Source organism: Bufo bufo, chromosome 4 (genome assembly GCF_905171765.1).
Source record: "Bufo bufo chromosome 4, aBufBuf1.1, whole genome shotgun sequence".
In the NCBI taxonomy this organism is placed as follows: domain Eukaryota; kingdom Metazoa; phylum Chordata; class Amphibia; order Anura; family Bufonidae; genus Bufo; species Bufo bufo.
Window position 1 is genome coordinate 608,929,314 of NC_053392.1, and position 18,383 is coordinate 608,947,696.

The window sequence follows — 18,383 nt, forward strand, 5'->3', positions numbered from 1 at the left end:
TAATTAACATAGTGCTTGGACCCAGAGAATAACTGGTATACTCCAACATCGGTAGGAATTCTGAGGTTTGGAACTATCTCTGAGATATTGGTATCAATAAAGCCATCTCTACTTCACAGTGCTCCAGAGAGCAAGAGCTAGAAGGGTTAAAATTTGCATGGCTGGATGCTGGAGTCAGTAAGGTATTCACGGTTAAAAGGTTTATTCCAGAAAGAGAAAGCTATTCTGTATCCACAGTATAGAGGAAAATGAATGTGTTTGTGAGGGTTCTACTACTGGGACCCCCACTGGTCATGAGACTGGGGACTCGATACTCTGTGGAGCCACCTGAATAGGATGGAGCAGCTGGTTGGAAATGTACACCACTGCTCCTTTCTTTTCTTTACATGGGAACACTGGATGTAACAGAGTAGTCCTGTACATAAGAGAAATTTCTGTAACTGGAATACCCCTTTAAGGCTGATAAAGACTTTACTGCAGTGAGGGGGGACATAGCTGGTACCCCCTTTACGCTTGGGCATGCTCCTGGCCAGCTGTATCTTAATCCGGTACCCCCTTAGCTGGGAATTAGTGCCATGTTTGCGAGAGTCTTATTTCCATCCGTAGATTCTGCAGAGAGACTTTGGAAAGATGGAGAGGAGTACTACTACCTCCATCATTGCTGATATCCATACATTGCTACTGGGGATAATTTGCACTGTGAATTGTTTGGACCTGCGTTTTGATACTGTACTTCAGCTCCCATTCGGCACTTTTGCAGAGGTGTAGCTAGGCTTTACAGCAGTTTTTAAATACACAGATATGAATACAGTAGAAATTCACCAACGTCTCACGCAACTTTTAGCGAGATAAAGTTTGGCTCCGTGGAGCCCATACATTTTAATGATCTCTGATCTAAAGGTTGATTCGCTAAAGCCTAATCCTAATGTAAAACAGGGTAATGTGGGACATTTCCTATTAGTGCTACCATACAGAACTAATGCCCACATTGTGGCCCTCACAGTAGTTATGTCTTCCTTGTGGCCCCTTCACAGTAGTTATGTCTTTTTGCATTTACTATACAAAAATATATTTTAACCCCAGTTTTGCAGTGTACCGCTGCTTTGTATTGGGGCCCTGCACAACTACCATCAGACAGGAGCCTCCACATCAGGGTGCGCCCTCCTGTCACTGCCCGGCCCCAGGGAGCATCAGTGTGAGGACTGCCAGTATATTCTCCACTCCTCCTACCCACACAGGTTTTTTTCATAAATTAGCTTTTTTTATTTTTTGAAGAAAAAAACTCCAGCTCCACGTTGGCTGAAAGTCTAGGAGAATTATGCAATGTTGGACACCCAAGTATAATTTATTTATTTTTTCATTTTGTGCTTGTTTTTTCATGTCTATGGCAGTTATATTGTGTCTTGCTGAAGAGCTGGCGGTTTTTTGTTTGTTTTTCCATCCCCTTTCCTACGGAAAACTTCAAATGAGACCTGAATCTTTTATGCATCGGCTCCCCGCGCTGCAGTGCCAGGGAACCAATGCTGGCCGCAGACTCATTTCTAGCGCCTGCCTGCTGCATCTCATAGCGATGTGCCTGTGTGATACAGGCAGGCTGGGGGTACCTTCACACTTGTGTTTTTCTTTTCCGGCACCGAGTTCCGTCCTAGGGTTTCTATACAGGAAAAGAACTGATCAGTTATATCCCCATGCATTCTGAATGGAGAGCAATCCGTTCAGGATGCATCAGGATGTCTTCAGTTCAGTCATTTTGACTGATCAGGCAAAAGAGAAAACCTCAGCATGCTACTGTTTTATCTCCGGCGAAAAAACTGAAGACTAGCCTGAATGCCGGATCCAGCATTTTTTTGTAATGTATTAGTGCCGGATTCGTCCTTCCAGTCTGCGCATGCTCAGACTGAAAAAAAGTTGAAAAAAATAAATGCCGGATCCGTTTTGCCGACTGACACCGGAAAGATGGATCCGGCATTTCAATGCATTTTTCTGACTGATCACGATCCTGATTGGTCTTACAAACGCCATCAGTTGGCATATGTTTTGCCAGATCCAGCAGGCAGTTCCGGCGACGGTGTGAAAGTAACCATACTTGCTATATGATGCAAGGTCAGGGCCGGATAAAGAGCATCATGGGCCTGGTGCTGAAGATTTTAATGGGCCTTTTTCATAGAAAAGGGGGTCCTCTGTGCCCTCCAGACCGTAACACCTCTCCCATGTGAAGTCACGCCCGCTCCTTTGGTTGACACCAACGGCTCATGCACTTGACAGCGACTTGTTGAGATCCTGCGCATGTGCCGTGAATGGGGATTGCGGTACGCAAATGTGGAGTCTGTAGTAACCTGAGACTGTGCATGCACCGCAATCCCCATTCACAGCGCATACGGGATGTGTGTGTGTCAAAGAAGGTGCAGGCATGAACACTCAGGGCAGCGCACCCCCAGCCACACCTATTACACAGTGGGCCCCCATAACGTTTTTTTTTGTTTAGTGACATAAAGGCAAGAACAAAATCTATAAAGGTATGCAAAGTATCCATACACTAACCTCTTTTTGGCTGTGCCGGCGGTTTCATGTGCGTTTTCATATTTCATGAAATTTATATTGCACTTTAAACAATGTTGCTTATAGAGCAGACTACACAGTGTAGAGGTATACTGTATATTGTGTGGCACAGTGTAGCGGTATACTGTATATTGTGTGGCACAATGTAGCAGTATACTGTATATTGTGCGGCAGAGTGTAGAGGTATACTGTATATTGTGGGGCACAGTGTAGAGGTATACTGTATATTGTGTGGCACAGTGTAGCGGTATACTGTATATTGTGTGGCACAGTGTAGCGGTATACTGTATATTGTGTGGCACAGTGTAGCGGTATACTGTATATTGTGTGGCACAGTGTAGCGGTATACTGTATATTGTGTGGCACAGTGTAGCGGTATACTGTATATTGTGTGGCACAGTGTAGCGGTATACTGTATATTGTGTGGCACAGTGTGGCGGTATACTGTATATTGTGTGGCACAGTGTGGCGGTATACTGTATATTGTGTGGCACAGTGTGGCGGTATACTGTATATTGTGTGGCACAGTGTAGCGGTATACTGTATATTGTGTGGCACAGTGTAGAGGTGTAGCAGTGTATTGTGTGGCACAGTGTAGAGGTTTACTGTATATTGTGTGCACAGTATAGAGGTATACTGTATATTGTGGGGCACAGTGTAGAGGTATACTGTGTATTGTGTGGCACAGTGTAGAGGTGTACTGTGTATTGTGGGGCACAGTGTAGAGGTGTACTGTGTATTGTGGGGCACAGTGTAGAGGTGTACTGTGTATTGTGGGGCACAGTGTAGAGGTGTACTGTGTATTGTGGGGCACAGTGTAGAGGTGTACTGTATATTGTGGGGCACAGTGTAGAGGTATACTGTATATTGTGGGGCACAGTGTAGAGGTATACTGTATATTGTGGGGCACAGTGTAGAGGTATACTGTATATTGTGGGGCACAGTGTAGAGGTATACTGTATGTTGTGGGGCACAGTGTAGAGGTATACTGTATGTTGTGGGGCACAGTGTAGAGGTATACTGTATGTTGTGGGGCACAGTGTAGAGGTATACTGTATATTGTGTGGCACAGTGTAGAGGTATACTGTATATTGTGGGGCACAGTGTAGAGGTATACTGTATATTGTGTGGCACAGTGTAGAGGTATACTCAGGGGCGGATTAAGTGCATGATAGGCCCGGGGCCGTCTACCCAACTTGGGCCCCCCCCTCCCCTCCATTTTTGTTTATTTATTTTTTGTATGAAGAGGCTGCGGTGCTTCATGAGCACCACAGTCTCTTCTTAGGCCATATGACATCTTCAGACAAAAAAAAATACCCCAAATTGGGTCCTAAACTGAAAAATTTGGTCGCCAAATTTAAAATACATATAATTATAATGAAAAAGACATGGAGGAGAATACAGCACCACATACCTCTTACATCCAGTGACATCTCCTGTCATGTAGACCTTCTCTTTCCTCTTCTCCTCCGTTTGACCCAGACCGCCATGGCAAATTCTTTCAGCCACATCTCGTCTCTACAGTTTGTAACACAGACGCGTTAGATTTCTAAATTTTTCCATCAACCTCCCCATCCTGGTGTCCCCACAGTGTTATCCTCCTGCCACCCCCAATACTGTGCCCGTTTTGCTCCCCAATGCCCCAGGTACTATACTGCTGAAAATATAGTGACCCTAATAGACATAATTCGGGTCATTTATCAAACTGGTGTAAAGTAGAACTGGATTTCCAAAAGAGCTGTCAAATATGAAAGGTGGAATCTGATTGGCTGCTATGGGCAACTAAGCCAGTTCTACTTTACACCAGTTTGATAAATTACCCCAAATGTCCCTATAGTGTCCACAGCAGCTATAATGTCCCCTAGAGTGCCCCCAGTAATAATACCACCCTCTATTGTGCTCCAGGCAATAATCCCTGTATAGTGTCCCCAAAAATAATAGAATTGCCCCTACAGTGCCTCCCCAATAGCAACACCCCCATATAGTAATTTCCACCACACTGCCCCCTCATAGTAATCCCCCCATAGTAATTTGCCCTCACACAGTAATTTGCCCCACACTGCCCCACATAGTAATTTGCCCCCACATAGTAATTTGCCCCCACACTGCCCCAAAATAGTAATTTGCCCCCACATAGTAATTTGCCCCCACACAGTAATTTGCCCCCACACTGCCCCCACATAGTAATTTCCACCACACTGCCCCCATATAGTAATTTGCCCCCACATAGTAGTCCCTCCCATAATAATTTGACCCCACATAGCAATTTGCCCCCACATAGTAGTCCCCCCATAATAATTTAGACCCACACAGCCCCCACATTCCTCCTCCCATGTACTCGAGGTCTCTTCCCTAATATGTCCTCCTCTGTGTGTCATCCCCCACATGTCCCCCAAAGTAGGCACATGAAATAAAAAAAATGAAAAGCTAAATACTCACTGTCCAGGGCCAGGCACTTGCTCGCAGACAAAGGCTACTAGGCCTGAAGCCTATGGCGGTGATAGGCGACGGGACAGGGAGCTATGCGCTCCCATGCCCCGCCGCAGTATGTGGGCGTTCGGGTCGGCGTTGGGCCCCCCAGCGGTGCTAGGCCCGGGGCTTCCGACCCGAACGTCCCTATTGTAATCCGCCACTGGGTGTACTGTATATTGTGTGGCATAGTGTAGAGGTATACTGTATATTGTGTGGCACAGTGTAGCGGTATACTGTATATTGTGTGGCACAGTGTAGAGGTATACTGTATATTGTGTGGCACAGTGTAGAGGTGTACTGTATATTGTGGGGCACAGTGTAGAGGTGTACTGTATATTGTGGGGCACAGTGTAGAGGTATACTGTATATTGTGGGGCACAGTGTAGAGGTATACTGTATATTGTGTGGCACAGTGTAGAGGTATACTGTATATTGTGTGGCACAGTGTAGAGGTATACTGTATATTGTGTGGCACAGTGTAGAGGTGTACTGTATATTGTGGGGCACAGTGTAGAGGTGTACTGGATATTGTGGGGCACAGTGTAGAGGTATACTGTATATTGTGTGGCACAGTGTAGAGGTATACTGTACATTGTGGGGCACAGTGTAGAGGTATACTGTATATTGTGGGGCACAGTGTAGAGGTATACTGTATATTGTGTGGCACAGTGTAGAGGTATACTGTATATTGTGTGGCACAGTGTAGAGGTATACTGTATATTGTGTGGCACAGTGTAGAGGTGTACTGTATATTGTGGGGCACAGTGTAGAGGTATACTGTATATTGTGGGGCACAGTGTAGAGGTATACTGGATATTGTGGGGCACAGTGTAGAGGTGTACTGGATATTGTGGGGCACAGTGTAGAGGTGTACTGTATATTGTGGGGCACAGTGTAGAGGTGTACTGTATATTGTGGGGCACAGTGTAGAGGTGTACTGTATATTGTGGGGCACAGTGTAGAGGTGTACTGTATATTGTGTGGCACAGTGTAGAGGTGTACTGTATATTGTGTGGCACAGTGTAGAGGTGTACTGTATATTGTGTGGCACAGTGTAGAGGTGTACTGTATATTGTGTGGCACAGTGTAGAGGTGTACTGTATATTGTGTGGCACAGTGTAGAGGTATACTGTATATTGTGGGGCACAGTGTAGAGGTATACTGTATATTGTGTGGCACAGTGTAGCGGTATACTGTATATTGTGGGGCACAGTGTAGAGGTATACTGTATATTGTGTGGCACAGTGTAGAGGTATACTGTATATTGTGGGGCACAGTGTAGAGGTATACTGTATATTGTGGGGCACAGTGTAGCGGTATACTGTATATTGTGGGGCACAGTGTAGAGGTATACTGTATATTGTGTGGCACAGTGTAGAGGTGTACTGTATATTGTGTGGCACAGTGTAGAGGTATACTGTATATTGTGGAGCACAGTGTAGAGGTATACTGTATTGTGTGGCACAGTGTAGCGGTATACTGTATATTGTGGGGCACAGTGTAGAGGTATACTGTATATTGTGTGGCACAGTGTAGAGGTATACTTTATATCGTGTGGCACAGTGTAGAGGTATACTGTATATTGTGGGGCACAGTGTAGAGGTATACTGTATATTGTGTGGCACAGTGTAGAGGTATACTGTATATTGTGTGGCACAGTGTAGAGGTATACTGTATATTGTGTGGCACATAGTAGTCCCTCCCATAATAATTTGCCCCCACACTGCCCCATATAGTAATTTTCCCCCACATAGTAGTCCCTCCCATAATAATTTGCCCCCACATAGTAATTTTCCCCCACATAGTAGTCCCCCCCATAATAATTTAGACCCACACAGCCACCACATTCCCCCTCCCATGTACTCGAGGTCTCTTCCCTAATATGTCCTCCTCTGTGTGTCATCCCCCACATGTCCCCCAAAGTAGGCACATGAAATAAAAAAAATGAAAAGCTAAATACTCACGTCCAGGGCCAGGCACTTGCTCGCAGACGAAGGCGGGATAAGGATTTCAGTACCGCATAGGCCTCAGGCCTACTAGGCCTGAAGCCTATGGCGGTGATAGGCGACGGGACAGGGAGCTGTGCGCTCCCGTGCCCCGCCGCAGTATGTGGGCGTTCGGGTCGGCGTTGGGCCCCCCAGCAGTGCTGGGCCCGGGGCTTCCGACCCGAACGTCCCTATTGTAATCCGCCACTGGGTATACTGTATATTGTGTGACAGTGTAGAGGTGTACTGTATATTGTGGCACAGTGTAGAGGTGTACTGTATATTGTGTGGCACAGTGTAGAGGTGTACTATATATTGTGTGGCACAGTGTAGAGGTGTACTGTATATTGTGTTGCACAGTGTAGAGGTATACTGTATATTGTGGGGCACAGTGTAGAGGTATACTGTATATTGTGTGGCACAGTGTAGAGGTGTACTGTATATTGTGTGGCACAGTGTAGAGGTGTACTGTACATTGTGTGGCACAGTAGAGGTATACTGTATATTGTGGGGCACAGTGTAGAGGTATACTGTATATTGTGTGTCACAGTGTAGAGGTGTACTGTATATTGTGGGGCACAGTGTAGAGGTATACTGTATATTGTGTGGCACAGTGTAGAGGTATACTGTACATTGTGGGGCACAGTGTAGAGGTGTACTGTACATTGTGGGGCACAGTGTAGAGGTATACTGTATATTGTGGGGCACAGTGTACAGGTATACTGTATATTGTGGGACACAGTGTAGCGGTATACTGTATATTGTGTGGCACAGTGTAGCGGTATACTGTATATTGTGTGGCACAGTGTAGCGGTATACTGTATATTGTGTGGCACAGTGTAGCGGTATACTGTATATTGTGTGGCACAGTGTAGCGGTATACTGTATATTGTGTGGCACAGTGTAGCGGTATACTGTATATTGTGTGGCACAGTGTATCCTATATGTGTATAACATAAACATATTCCACATAAAAACTTATAATTACTTGGCTTGGCCCTTGGGGATCTCGGACGCCACTTCAACACTTTGCCGGGGGCTCGGCGGAGCTGATGTTGTGCTTTATCCTAATGAGAAATATTTCATAATAAGGATTTGGAGAAGGAGCAGAGGGATAGCAGAGCAGCGAGAGGCTGGTGCTGCTACTAGGGGGCCATACCATGGGGGAGTAATAAAGCCCACCATAATGCCCTCCCAGTAGTAATAATTCTTCTTATAATAGACAGTGCAGAAAAATACCCCCTTGAAATGTCCCCATAGTGCCCCCATAATGTGCCAGTATAATATACCCCTATATAGTGCCCCCAGTAAATGCCCCATAGTCCTCCTCTCCCCCCTTCCTCCTATTGCCCCCCATAATGTACCAGTATAAAATGCCCCATATATCGTGCCCCAGTAGATGCCCTCAGTGTCCCCCATAATTTGCAAGTATAAAATACCCCTACTTAGTGCCCCCGTAGATGACCCCATAGTACTCCTCTCCCCAACAGTACCCACCATAATGTGCCCCAGTATAAAATGCCCCTATACAGAGCCCCCATATAAAATACCCCTTCTTTGTGGCCTCAGTAGATGCCCCTATAGTGCCCACCAAGAATGCGCCAGTAATAAGTGCACTCATAGATGCCCCCCATCATGTGCCAGTAACAAGAGCCCCCCCATGCCCCTTCATGTACCAGTAACAGGAGGGCCCCCCCATCATGTGCCAGTAACAAGAGGGCCCCCCCATCATGTGCCAGTAACAAGAGCCCCCCCATGCCCCATCATGTGCCAGTAACAAGAGGACCCCCCATTATGTTCCAGTAACAAGAGGACCCCCCATCATGTTCCAGTAACAAGAGGACCCCCCTATGCCCCATCATGTGCCAGTAACAAGAGGCCCCCCCATCATGTGCCAGTAACAAGAGCCCCCCCCCCATGCCCCTTCATGTACCAGTAACAGGAGGCCCCCCATCATGTGCCAGTAACAAGAGGGCCCCCCATCATGTGCCAGTAACAAGAGCCCCCCATCATGTGCCAGTAACAAGAGCCCCCCATTATGTGCCAGTAACAAGAGGACCCCTCATCATGTGCCAGTAACAAGAGGACCCCCCTATGCCCCATCATGTGCCAGTAACAAGAGGCCCCCTCCATCATGTGCCAGTAACAAGAGGGCCCCCCATGCCCCATCATGTGCCAGTAAAAAGAGGCGCCCCTCCATCATGTGCCAGTAAAAAGAGGCGCCCCTCCATCATGTGCCAGTAAAAGACTTTTCCTAAAAGTATTGTAATAGATATATAAAAAAAAAAAACACTTATACTTACCTCCATGTCAGCGATGCAATGGAGGCCTCTTCCGGCCTGTGTCCCGTGCTGTACGGCTCAGGCGGCGTGATGATGTCATCGCGCCGCTTGTGCCGGCATCTGATAGGCTGCAGCCACTAGGCCGGCAGCCTATCAGAGACACAGGGAAGGGACACACCTCTCCCTCCCCTGCCACAGCACAGCCATCTGTATCGCTGTCCTGTGTCCAGATTTCATCTTATGGGTTTATTTTTTATTTTTTTGAGGCAATGAAATTCACTGAAAAATCTGCATGTGAGATGAGAAGAATTTATGGCAGATTTGTCTGTGGGGTAAATTCCACCATGTGTTACTCCACCCCTAGGTCTCCTCCTCACACACATTCACTCTGGAATTGTTTTCTCCCACTGAAAATATGCCCAAAAATTATTATTATTTTTTTTTTTCTGCATAATATGAGCGCTTTTTAGGTTCTAATTTCATATTTTTAAATTCGTTCATGCTTCGTTTGGCGGTAAAAACAGAATTGCGTTATGGATTCCGTTACCACGGACCACAACACAATTCTATGACGGAATGCCTTTAGAGGCATTCCGTTATCCATTCCGTCATAATAGAAGTCTATGGGCTGCATAACGGATCCGTCTCGTTTCCGTTATGCAGGAGAGGACTCAGGATCAGGAGAGGACTCCCCTGCTTAACGGAAACGGGACGGATCCGTTATGCAGCCCATAGACTTCTATTATGACGGAATGAATAACGGAATGCCTCTAAAGGCATTCCGTCATAGAATAGCGTTATGGTCCGTGGTAACGGAATCCATAATGCAATTCTGTTTTTACCACCAAACGATGTGTGAACAAAATTCATAACATGAAATTCGCTCATCTCTAGTTCTATCTTTCATTTTCCAAAGGAGCTCGGAAAAATGAAAGGTGGAATCTGATTGGTTGCTATGGACAACTAAGACAGTTTCCCTTTACAATCTCCCCCTGTTGTGTTTTATAAAATGCAAGAGGAATTTAAAAAATCCAAACTAAGAAAAAAACTCCAGGAGCAAAAACACTCTCTTTATTGCCCTGAGTTCCATATTTTGCATAGACTTTCCGCTGAGTTCTGGAGCTGGTGGTTTCCAATTTACAGCAGAACTTTTAAAACCAATGTTTGAATTAACATTGAAATCAATAAAAAAAAGCGTCTTTGGTTCTGAATTCCAGTGAAAATCTGTAACAAATGTTTGTTGTGTGAACATTCCCCTAATCTACAAGAGCCGCCAGCTGATTGTGTCTGCACTCCAGTCCAGGAGTTGTCAGCCAGGCCAGGTTGTCAGGCTCTCCTGTAGGGCCCCAGGTGTGCTGGATCAGCAGCCATTCCTCCCTATATAAAGGTGATGATGGAGTCTGGGGCCCCTCAGTGCAGATTGGCCCTTGTGCTGGAGCTTCACATCCCAGGATGGCGCTATCAGATGCTGAGAAGGCGGCTTTGGAGCCCTTGTTTGTGAAGATTGACGCTGACGCTGAGAAGATTGGATGTGAAGCCATGGAGAGGTGAGCGGCAGAGCCAGATAGTCACTGCTACAAGGGGCTGGGAAGGAGGAGCTGATACATTGTTACACCTGGTGCTCCGCCCCCTGCACTACATGCAACAATGTATCAGATTTGTTTGGAATCTTCCTTGATCATGAAAAACTGTAATCCAGAAATAGAGCGGAGCATGCATGTTTATCTCAGTGGGGGAGGGGAATGTGTTGGTGGAAATACTGTGTCCATAGAAGTCTAAAAGGATTTCTCGTGAACTATTTAATATTTTTTGAGGATGGTAAAAGCGCTATACTCTGCATATAATCACACCCCGTATGTCTAGCGACCCTCTGTAAACTGTCATGGGTTTGGCCACTTTTTTTTTTTTTTTTTTCTGGGTTAATTAATCAGTTAAAATGTCAAAAAATACTAGACGGTTGCATATGATAAAAAAAATTGGCTGCTTTCTGTGCCAGTGCTACACCTGTCCTCAGACTGATATCAGTTCAGCCTCATTCCCTTCAATGGAACTGAAGCACAATACAATCAGACCGGTGAGGTGCTGCTATCATATGAAGGTAGCCAGGGGCGTAGCTAAAGGCTCATGGGCCCTGGTGCAAGAGTTCAGCTTGGGCCCCCCTTCCTTTAGTGCTTGTTGGGCCGGGGAGCACATAGCCTTCCTTCTGCTAGAAGCAAACATTGAAAGGGCACCCCCTCAATCTAAATTCTTGACCTAACCCCTTCCCTCCAGCCAGAGGTGTATATTGACCAGCATGCACTTTCTATAATGCCAGTGTCTTATGTGGCACAAGGGTTTTTGGGCCCCCTAAGGCTCCTGAAGGTAGCGATTTCTTCCTAAAGCCTCATTCACACATTCGTGAGAAGGTGCTCAGTGACGCATCTGTGAAGGATCCATGTTTGTTTTTTGCTGTCCGTGTTTCACTGACCCTGCACAGCTGAGAAATCATTTTCATAGTATCTCTTCCTAATGATCTGTGGCATCTGTGTTGCACCCATGGATTTCATGGACCCTTAGACTATAATTGGGGTGATGGATCTGTGAACACGGACAAAATAGAGCTTGCATCAACACAGACCCACAGACCAGGGGCAGACTGAGAATTTAAAGTGGCCCTGTAAAAAATATTAAAAGGGGCCCCGTTTTGTATTCGGGTGGATGAGGCAGAGCCAGCAATACTACATTGTGGCACATTATACCATCCCAACAGAGTCAAATACCACAGTCCTTCACAAAATACTGCCAGCAGCAAAAAATACATCCACTGGCCGGCCGTGGGGAGGGCCAAGGTGGCCTCCTTGGCATCGGCCCACCGGGAAATTTCCCTGTAATGTCTATGGCCAATCCGCCCCTGCCACAGACCATGTGAATACACCCATTAAAATGAATGGCGACGTGTGCTGTCCGTGGAGAACACTGATATGTGAAAGAGGCTTAATACTTCCTTCCCGCGCCCCCCCCCCCCAAGTGTCTGGCCATCTTGATTTCCTTGGCACATGGGGTAAGGACGCTGTTCTCCTATAACACTGGATGCTCCTCTCTCCTCAGTCTCTTCCAGCACCATCCAGACACCAAGTCCCACTTCACTCACATGGACGTGACCCTCGGCAGTCAGGATCTGAAGACTCATGGAGGGAAGATCATCCACGCCATTAATGATGCCCTCAGCCACTATGGAAATCTGCAGGAGAACTTGGCCACACTGCGGGAGATGCACACCAACAAGCTGAAGCTCAGTGTGGACACCATCAAGGTGAGGAGCAGAAAGTCTGCTGAAAATGGCGCCACTCTTGTCCATGGCTGTATCTGGTACTGCAGTTCCTCCACAATCACTGTCAATGGTGTTGCACTACAGAACCCATGGACGAGTGGTGCCATTTCTGGACAAAATTACATCTAGGTAATATCAATAACAAATCTTCAATCTCCACATCTGATCTGCAATTATACGGCTGTGTGCATGAGCCCTTATAAAAGTTGTGTGCACTGACTCCCATCATCCATTCCCAGCTGCTGTGTGGTTGTCTACTGGAGGTCATCGTCAAGCATTTCCTAGATGTGGACAAGTTGGCCTGTGACAAGTTCCTCAATGAGGTTGCTGTTGCCCTGATCTCCAGGGTCGGAGTTTCACAACAGCAGGAGAGCCACAGATTGAGAATCCCTGCAGTAGACTATGCAGCCGGGGCAGAAGGAATGATGTCACCACCGGTTGTAGGAGACATAAATGGGCTTGTGTGGTCTAGTATGTCATTAATAATCCAACAATCTCCTAATTCTTAACCATCTATCATTGGGCCAGTTTAAGATCTCTTATTGGGTTTCTCTTTTTGTCTCCCTCCTTACGGTGCAGCACAATCTGTTGTCTGAATGTAACTTAGAACCTACAGAAGGTCGGGGGCCTCTTATCCAGGTTCTCTGGATGTCCTGTGGGGGCACTTTATAAAACAGATTTGCAGTACAAATTCTTTGTTTAATGTTCCAATGTATTACAGCCCACATAGTTTTGTATGGATAGATAAAGATTACCAGTCCTGAATCTGCCCCATAGGAGGCTAGGAGTTGGACCTAAGTCTGCCCCTAGGTTTAGTGTCTGTTAGCTTAGGAAGTGCATGTGCTCACATCTCAAGCCAGGTCCTCAGTGTCAGACTGACCCACCAGAGGATCCTCCTGGTGCCCAGGCTCTGATTAAATAATGGGCGTAAAAAGGTCCAGTATTTAAAAAAAAAAAAAAAAAGCCCATTTGGCGCTGCCTTTGAAGATAATCACTTCCACTAGGGTCTATATCTATTAGGTTTTTAATCAAATGGACATTTATTAGGGATATAGAGGTTGGACCCAGAGAATAACTTCCTCTGGGCCAAGGAACCCCCCTCTAAGATTGGTAGGAATTCTCTGAGACTTAGCACCATCTCTGAGATATTGGTCTCAATAAAGCCATCTGACAGAGCTCCAGACAGCAAGAACTAGAAGGTCCAAGACTTGCAGGACGAGCACAGTAAGGTATTCATTGACTAAATGTTTATTCCAGCAAGAGAAGGCTATTCCCTATCCACAGGATAGAGGAAAATGAATTTTGGTGGGGGTTCTACTACTGGGACCCCCACTGGTCATGAGACTAGAGACTTCATACTTTGTGGAGCAGCTGGTTGGAAATATATGCCACCGCTCCATTGTTTTCCTTTTTATGGGAGCGCTGGATGTAGCAGAGTAGTCCTGTAGATAAGAGAACTTTCTGTAACTGGAATTCCCCCTTAAGTCTGCAGTGAGGGGGACATAGCTGGTATCTCCTTTACACTTGGACATGCTCCTGGCCAGCTGTATCTTCAGCCCCTCAGCTGGGAATTGCGGCCATGTTTGTGAGAGTCTTATTGCCAGCCTTAGCTTCTGCAAAGAGACTTTGGAAAGATGGAGAGGAGTACTACAATCTACATCATTGCTGATATCCATACATTGCTATTGGGGAAGATTTGCACTGTGAATTGTTTGGAACTGTGTTTTGATACCATTGTATGTACTACAGCTCCCATTATTCTGCACCATAGCATAGTATTATGGTTCATGGTCTTTGCACTTTATACCCATTTTGGGTATTGATTGATCTTTTATCCACTATTGCATTATTGTATTTTACCCTATACTCTTTTTGGTACATTAATTAATAAAGTGTGTGTATATATATATATATATAGTCAGCTGTGTTATGCCTTCTTTTTGGTATTGACTATAGCAGAGGTGTAGCTAGGCTTTCCAGCACCTGGGGCATGGGTTCAGCATTGCGCCCCCTGCTGTTGCCACTCCACCCAATGCATAACTGTACTCACCCAGTCCTACCTACCTACTAAAATCTATCAAAAGGTAGACTATTGTACCAATACACCTTGAAAGAACCAACTGGTCCTATCACATCCAGGGTGTTGCTGGCATGTTGCCGTGATGTCCGGTGGATCTGGAACAAGGTTCCTGTGGCGATAGAGCAAAAATAATCCCATAAGGAATAAATATATCAGGGGTCAGTACAGAGATCACTCCCATCATCTATTTATCCCCATGACTGTGACGAGGGGACATCCTCTGCGTCTGGAGGAAAGAAGGTTTCTACACAAACATAGAAGAGGACTCTTTACGGTAAGAGCAGTGAGACTATGGAACTCTCTGCCTGATGAGGTGGTGATGGTGAGTTCACTAAAAGAGCCCAAGAGGGGCCCGGATGTATTTCTGGAGTGTAATAATATTACAGGCTATAGCTGCTAGAGAGGGGTCTCTGATCCAGGGAGTTATTCTGATTGGAGTCGGGAAGGAATTTTTTCCCTTAAAGTGGGGAAAATTGGCTTCTATCGCACAGGTGATTTTCCAGGACGTCCCCCATGACAGCACATGGGAGGATGTCCAATCCAATCTCTGTAGGGACAGGAAGTGAGACAGGTTATAAGCCGCCCCCTTCCCTCCAATCTCCAGTGTCTTCCTGTCCCTACCGGGATAGGATGCTGAGCAGGATTTTTTTTTTCCAGCGGATTCAGGGTGCTTACCTAGGCACCAAGGGCTAGGTCTGGTCGGGGGTCCCGCACTCTCCTCACAGTACCAGGTCGGGCGGCGTCCCGCATGGCCCTGCTAGCTCCCCCTTCGGGGGTTCTCTAGCTCTGTCCCGGCCTACCAGGGACGGCGGTAGCCGGGACGCTGCAGCCGCTTCTACTCCGGGAGCTCTGGGCTCAGCGGCGCGCTCCTGCCCTGCGACGCGGCTCACGTGACGCGACTATGACGTCACTTCCGGGGTCATCCGGAAACAAAATGGCGGCGCCCAGTGCAAGCGCTGGAGACCCGGAATCCCGGTCTCACGCTCAGGGGTTGACTTCCCCCCCCCCCCCTCCCTTTGGGGGTTGAGTCACCCTTATAAGGAAGGAGCAGCGCAGCAGCAGAGATGGAAGGTAAGCCCCAGTGGGGAAGTCTAAGTTGCTGTGTGTGTTTCCTTAGCCACCATGGAGCCCCTGATGTCAGCCAAATCTGAGACTGTGTCTGACTCCTCTGCTGCAGCCCATGTAAGTGTTCTTATCCCTATTTCCTTGGTGTACTCCTCAGTCATTTAAGCACGGCCCTTTCTCTGATTTTTTCCTAGGATAAAAAGAGTTCTGGGCAGTCGGCCCTCCAGGATTCTAAAAAGAGACCGAGAAAATGTGCGACTTGTGGGGAAAAAAATGCATACATCCTACAAAAAACAGTTGTGTGTCGATTGCATTGCCAAGTTAATGAAGGAGGAACAGCCGTCCTTTCTCACAGAGCTTAGGAACATTGTTCGTGAAGAGGTGCAGGCTACGGTTTCTTCTCTAAACCCTCCACCACCCCCTTCTCAGCCCGACTCCCCTCCCTCAAAAAGGAGGAGGACTCAGGAGTACTCTGATTCTGATAATCAAGAAGTCTCTGACGGAGAGATTGAGGAACTCACCACCTCCGCTTCAGGTTCTTCGGATCACGCTAGAAGATTTTTATTTTCTACTGAAGACCTAGATGCCCTCCTCCATGCGGTTAGGGATACCATGCAAATAGAGGAAGCTAGCCCTCCCCTATCCATTCAGGATGAAATGTTTGGGGGGTTAGGGGCAAAAAAGACTCTCCTATTCCCAGTAAATTCCCATCTGAAGGGAATAATTCTGGAGGAATGGAAGGAGGCTTAAAATAAATTTATTATACCCAAGGAATTTAAAAATCGCCTGATATTTAATCCTGAGGATACTAGATTATGGCTGAATCAGCTGGAGAACCACCTCAGATTAAAAACCCCAAGGGAGGACATACTAGAATCCATTCCCCTTCTTAAGATGGCTACGGCCTATCTGGCGGACGCCTCGGCCGAATCGATTAGGATTTCGGCTAGAAACAGCACCCTGGCAAATACAGCTAGGAGAGCCCTTTGGCTAAGAAGTTGGTCAGGGGACATAGCTTCAAAAAACAAGCTCTGTTCGATCCCTTTCTCAGGTTCACATGTGTTTGGCCCAGTCTTAGATACAATCCTTGAAAGTGCTGCGGACAAGAAGAAAGGTTAGAAATCTAAAAAAACGCAGTCCTTTTGGAAAAATCCGGGCCAGGGACAGCCACAGTATTTTTCAGGTAGAGGGAAAGGCAAGTCGGGCAGGTGGAGCTACCCCAAAGGTGGGAAAGGGAGGGGGTTCCTTCTCAAACCCAACACTTCCTCTTACCAGAACAAATGACGCCAGACCAGGGGGGGGGGGGGGAGACTTCGGTTCTTCAGTCATCAATGGTCTCTAGTAACTCAGAACCCCTGGGTACTTCAGACAGTGCGAGAAGGCTACCAGATAGAGTTCAGTCGTCTTCCTCCTCAAAGATTTTGTGTTACCACACCCCAGTCTCCGTCACTAAAAAATCAGATGGTCCAGGACTTGGAAAAGCTCTGCACTATGGAAGCAATAGTGCCGGTTCCAAAGCCCCAACAGGGCAGAGGCCACTACTCCAAGCTGTTCTGGGTAAAAAAAAAACAGACGGTTCGCTGAGAACTATTATAAACCTGAAGTGCCTGAACAAATGGATTCGATATTTCAGGTTCAAGATGGAGTCAATACGTTCAACAATTCCACTGATTCCAGCAGGGGCATTAATGTGCACCATCGATCTCAAAGATGCCTACTATCATGTCCCCATACATCCAAACCACCACCAGTTCCTCAGGTTTGCAGTGATGTTAGACGGCATAATTCATCACTTTCAGTTCCAATGTCTTCCATTCGGGATCTCAAGTGCTCCACGCATTTTTACAAAATTAATAGTAGAGATAAAAATGGCTTTCCTGAGACAACAAGGAATAACAATAATTCCATACTTAGACGACTTCCTCCTAACAGCATCCTCAGAGGTCCTTCTTCAGAACCATCTACAGACACCGTTAGAGGTTCTACAAAAATTAGGCTGGATAATCAACCTAGAGAAATCAGATCTCAGCATGAGCGTAAGGAAGATCTTTCTAGGAACCCTCCTGGACTCCCAGAGACAGATGTCTTTTTGCCCAGAATCAAAACGCAACGCATTTATAAAAGAAATATCCTCCTTCCAAAGAAGAAACATCTGCTCCATCAGAGAGGCTATGCGGATACTAGGCTTGATGACATCCTGTATTCAGATGGTCCAGTGGGCTCAGATCCACTCGAGGCCGCTACAAGGTCTAGTTCTTACCAAGTGGGACAAAGACCAGAGGTCTCTAGACAGGAAGATCAAGATTCCAATATCCATAAAGGAGTCCTTGAACTGGTGGATAACTCCCGTGAACCTGCAGGGAGGGGTACACTGGTTGAGAAGACCTTGCTTGACAGTGGTAACCGATGCCAGCATGACCGGTTGGGGTTCTCACATAGAAGACCATTTCTTTCAAGGTTCATGGTCCTTAGCAGAAAGTCAACGTTCCTCAAACGTAAGGGAACTAATGGCGGTACTAAAGTCTCTCCAGGCAGCAGAACTTCTCCTAAGAGGAAATCGTGTACAAATTCTATCAGACAATATAACTACAGTCTGTTATATAAGACATCAAGGGGGGACTCAGAACCCA

At 46.5% G+C, this 18,383-nt stretch overlaps 1 protein-coding gene across 1 annotated transcript in view; it reads left to right on the forward strand.

Moving 5' to 3' along the window:
- Positions 1 to 8,500: 8,500 nt before the first annotated feature.
- LOC120997556 (hemoglobin heart muscle subunit alpha-type-like) overlaps positions 8,501 to 18,383 on the forward strand; it is a gene marked incomplete at its 5' end in the record, with an annotated part of 35,488 nt that continues 25,605 nt past the window's right edge. The window contains 2 exons of the mRNA XM_040427647.1: positions 8,501 to 8,505; positions 12,386 to 12,590. Of these exons, the coding sequence (XP_040283581.1) occupies positions 8,501 to 8,505; positions 12,386 to 12,590 (210 nt within the window). The remainder of the gene's footprint in view (positions 8,506 to 12,385; positions 12,591 to 18,383) is intronic.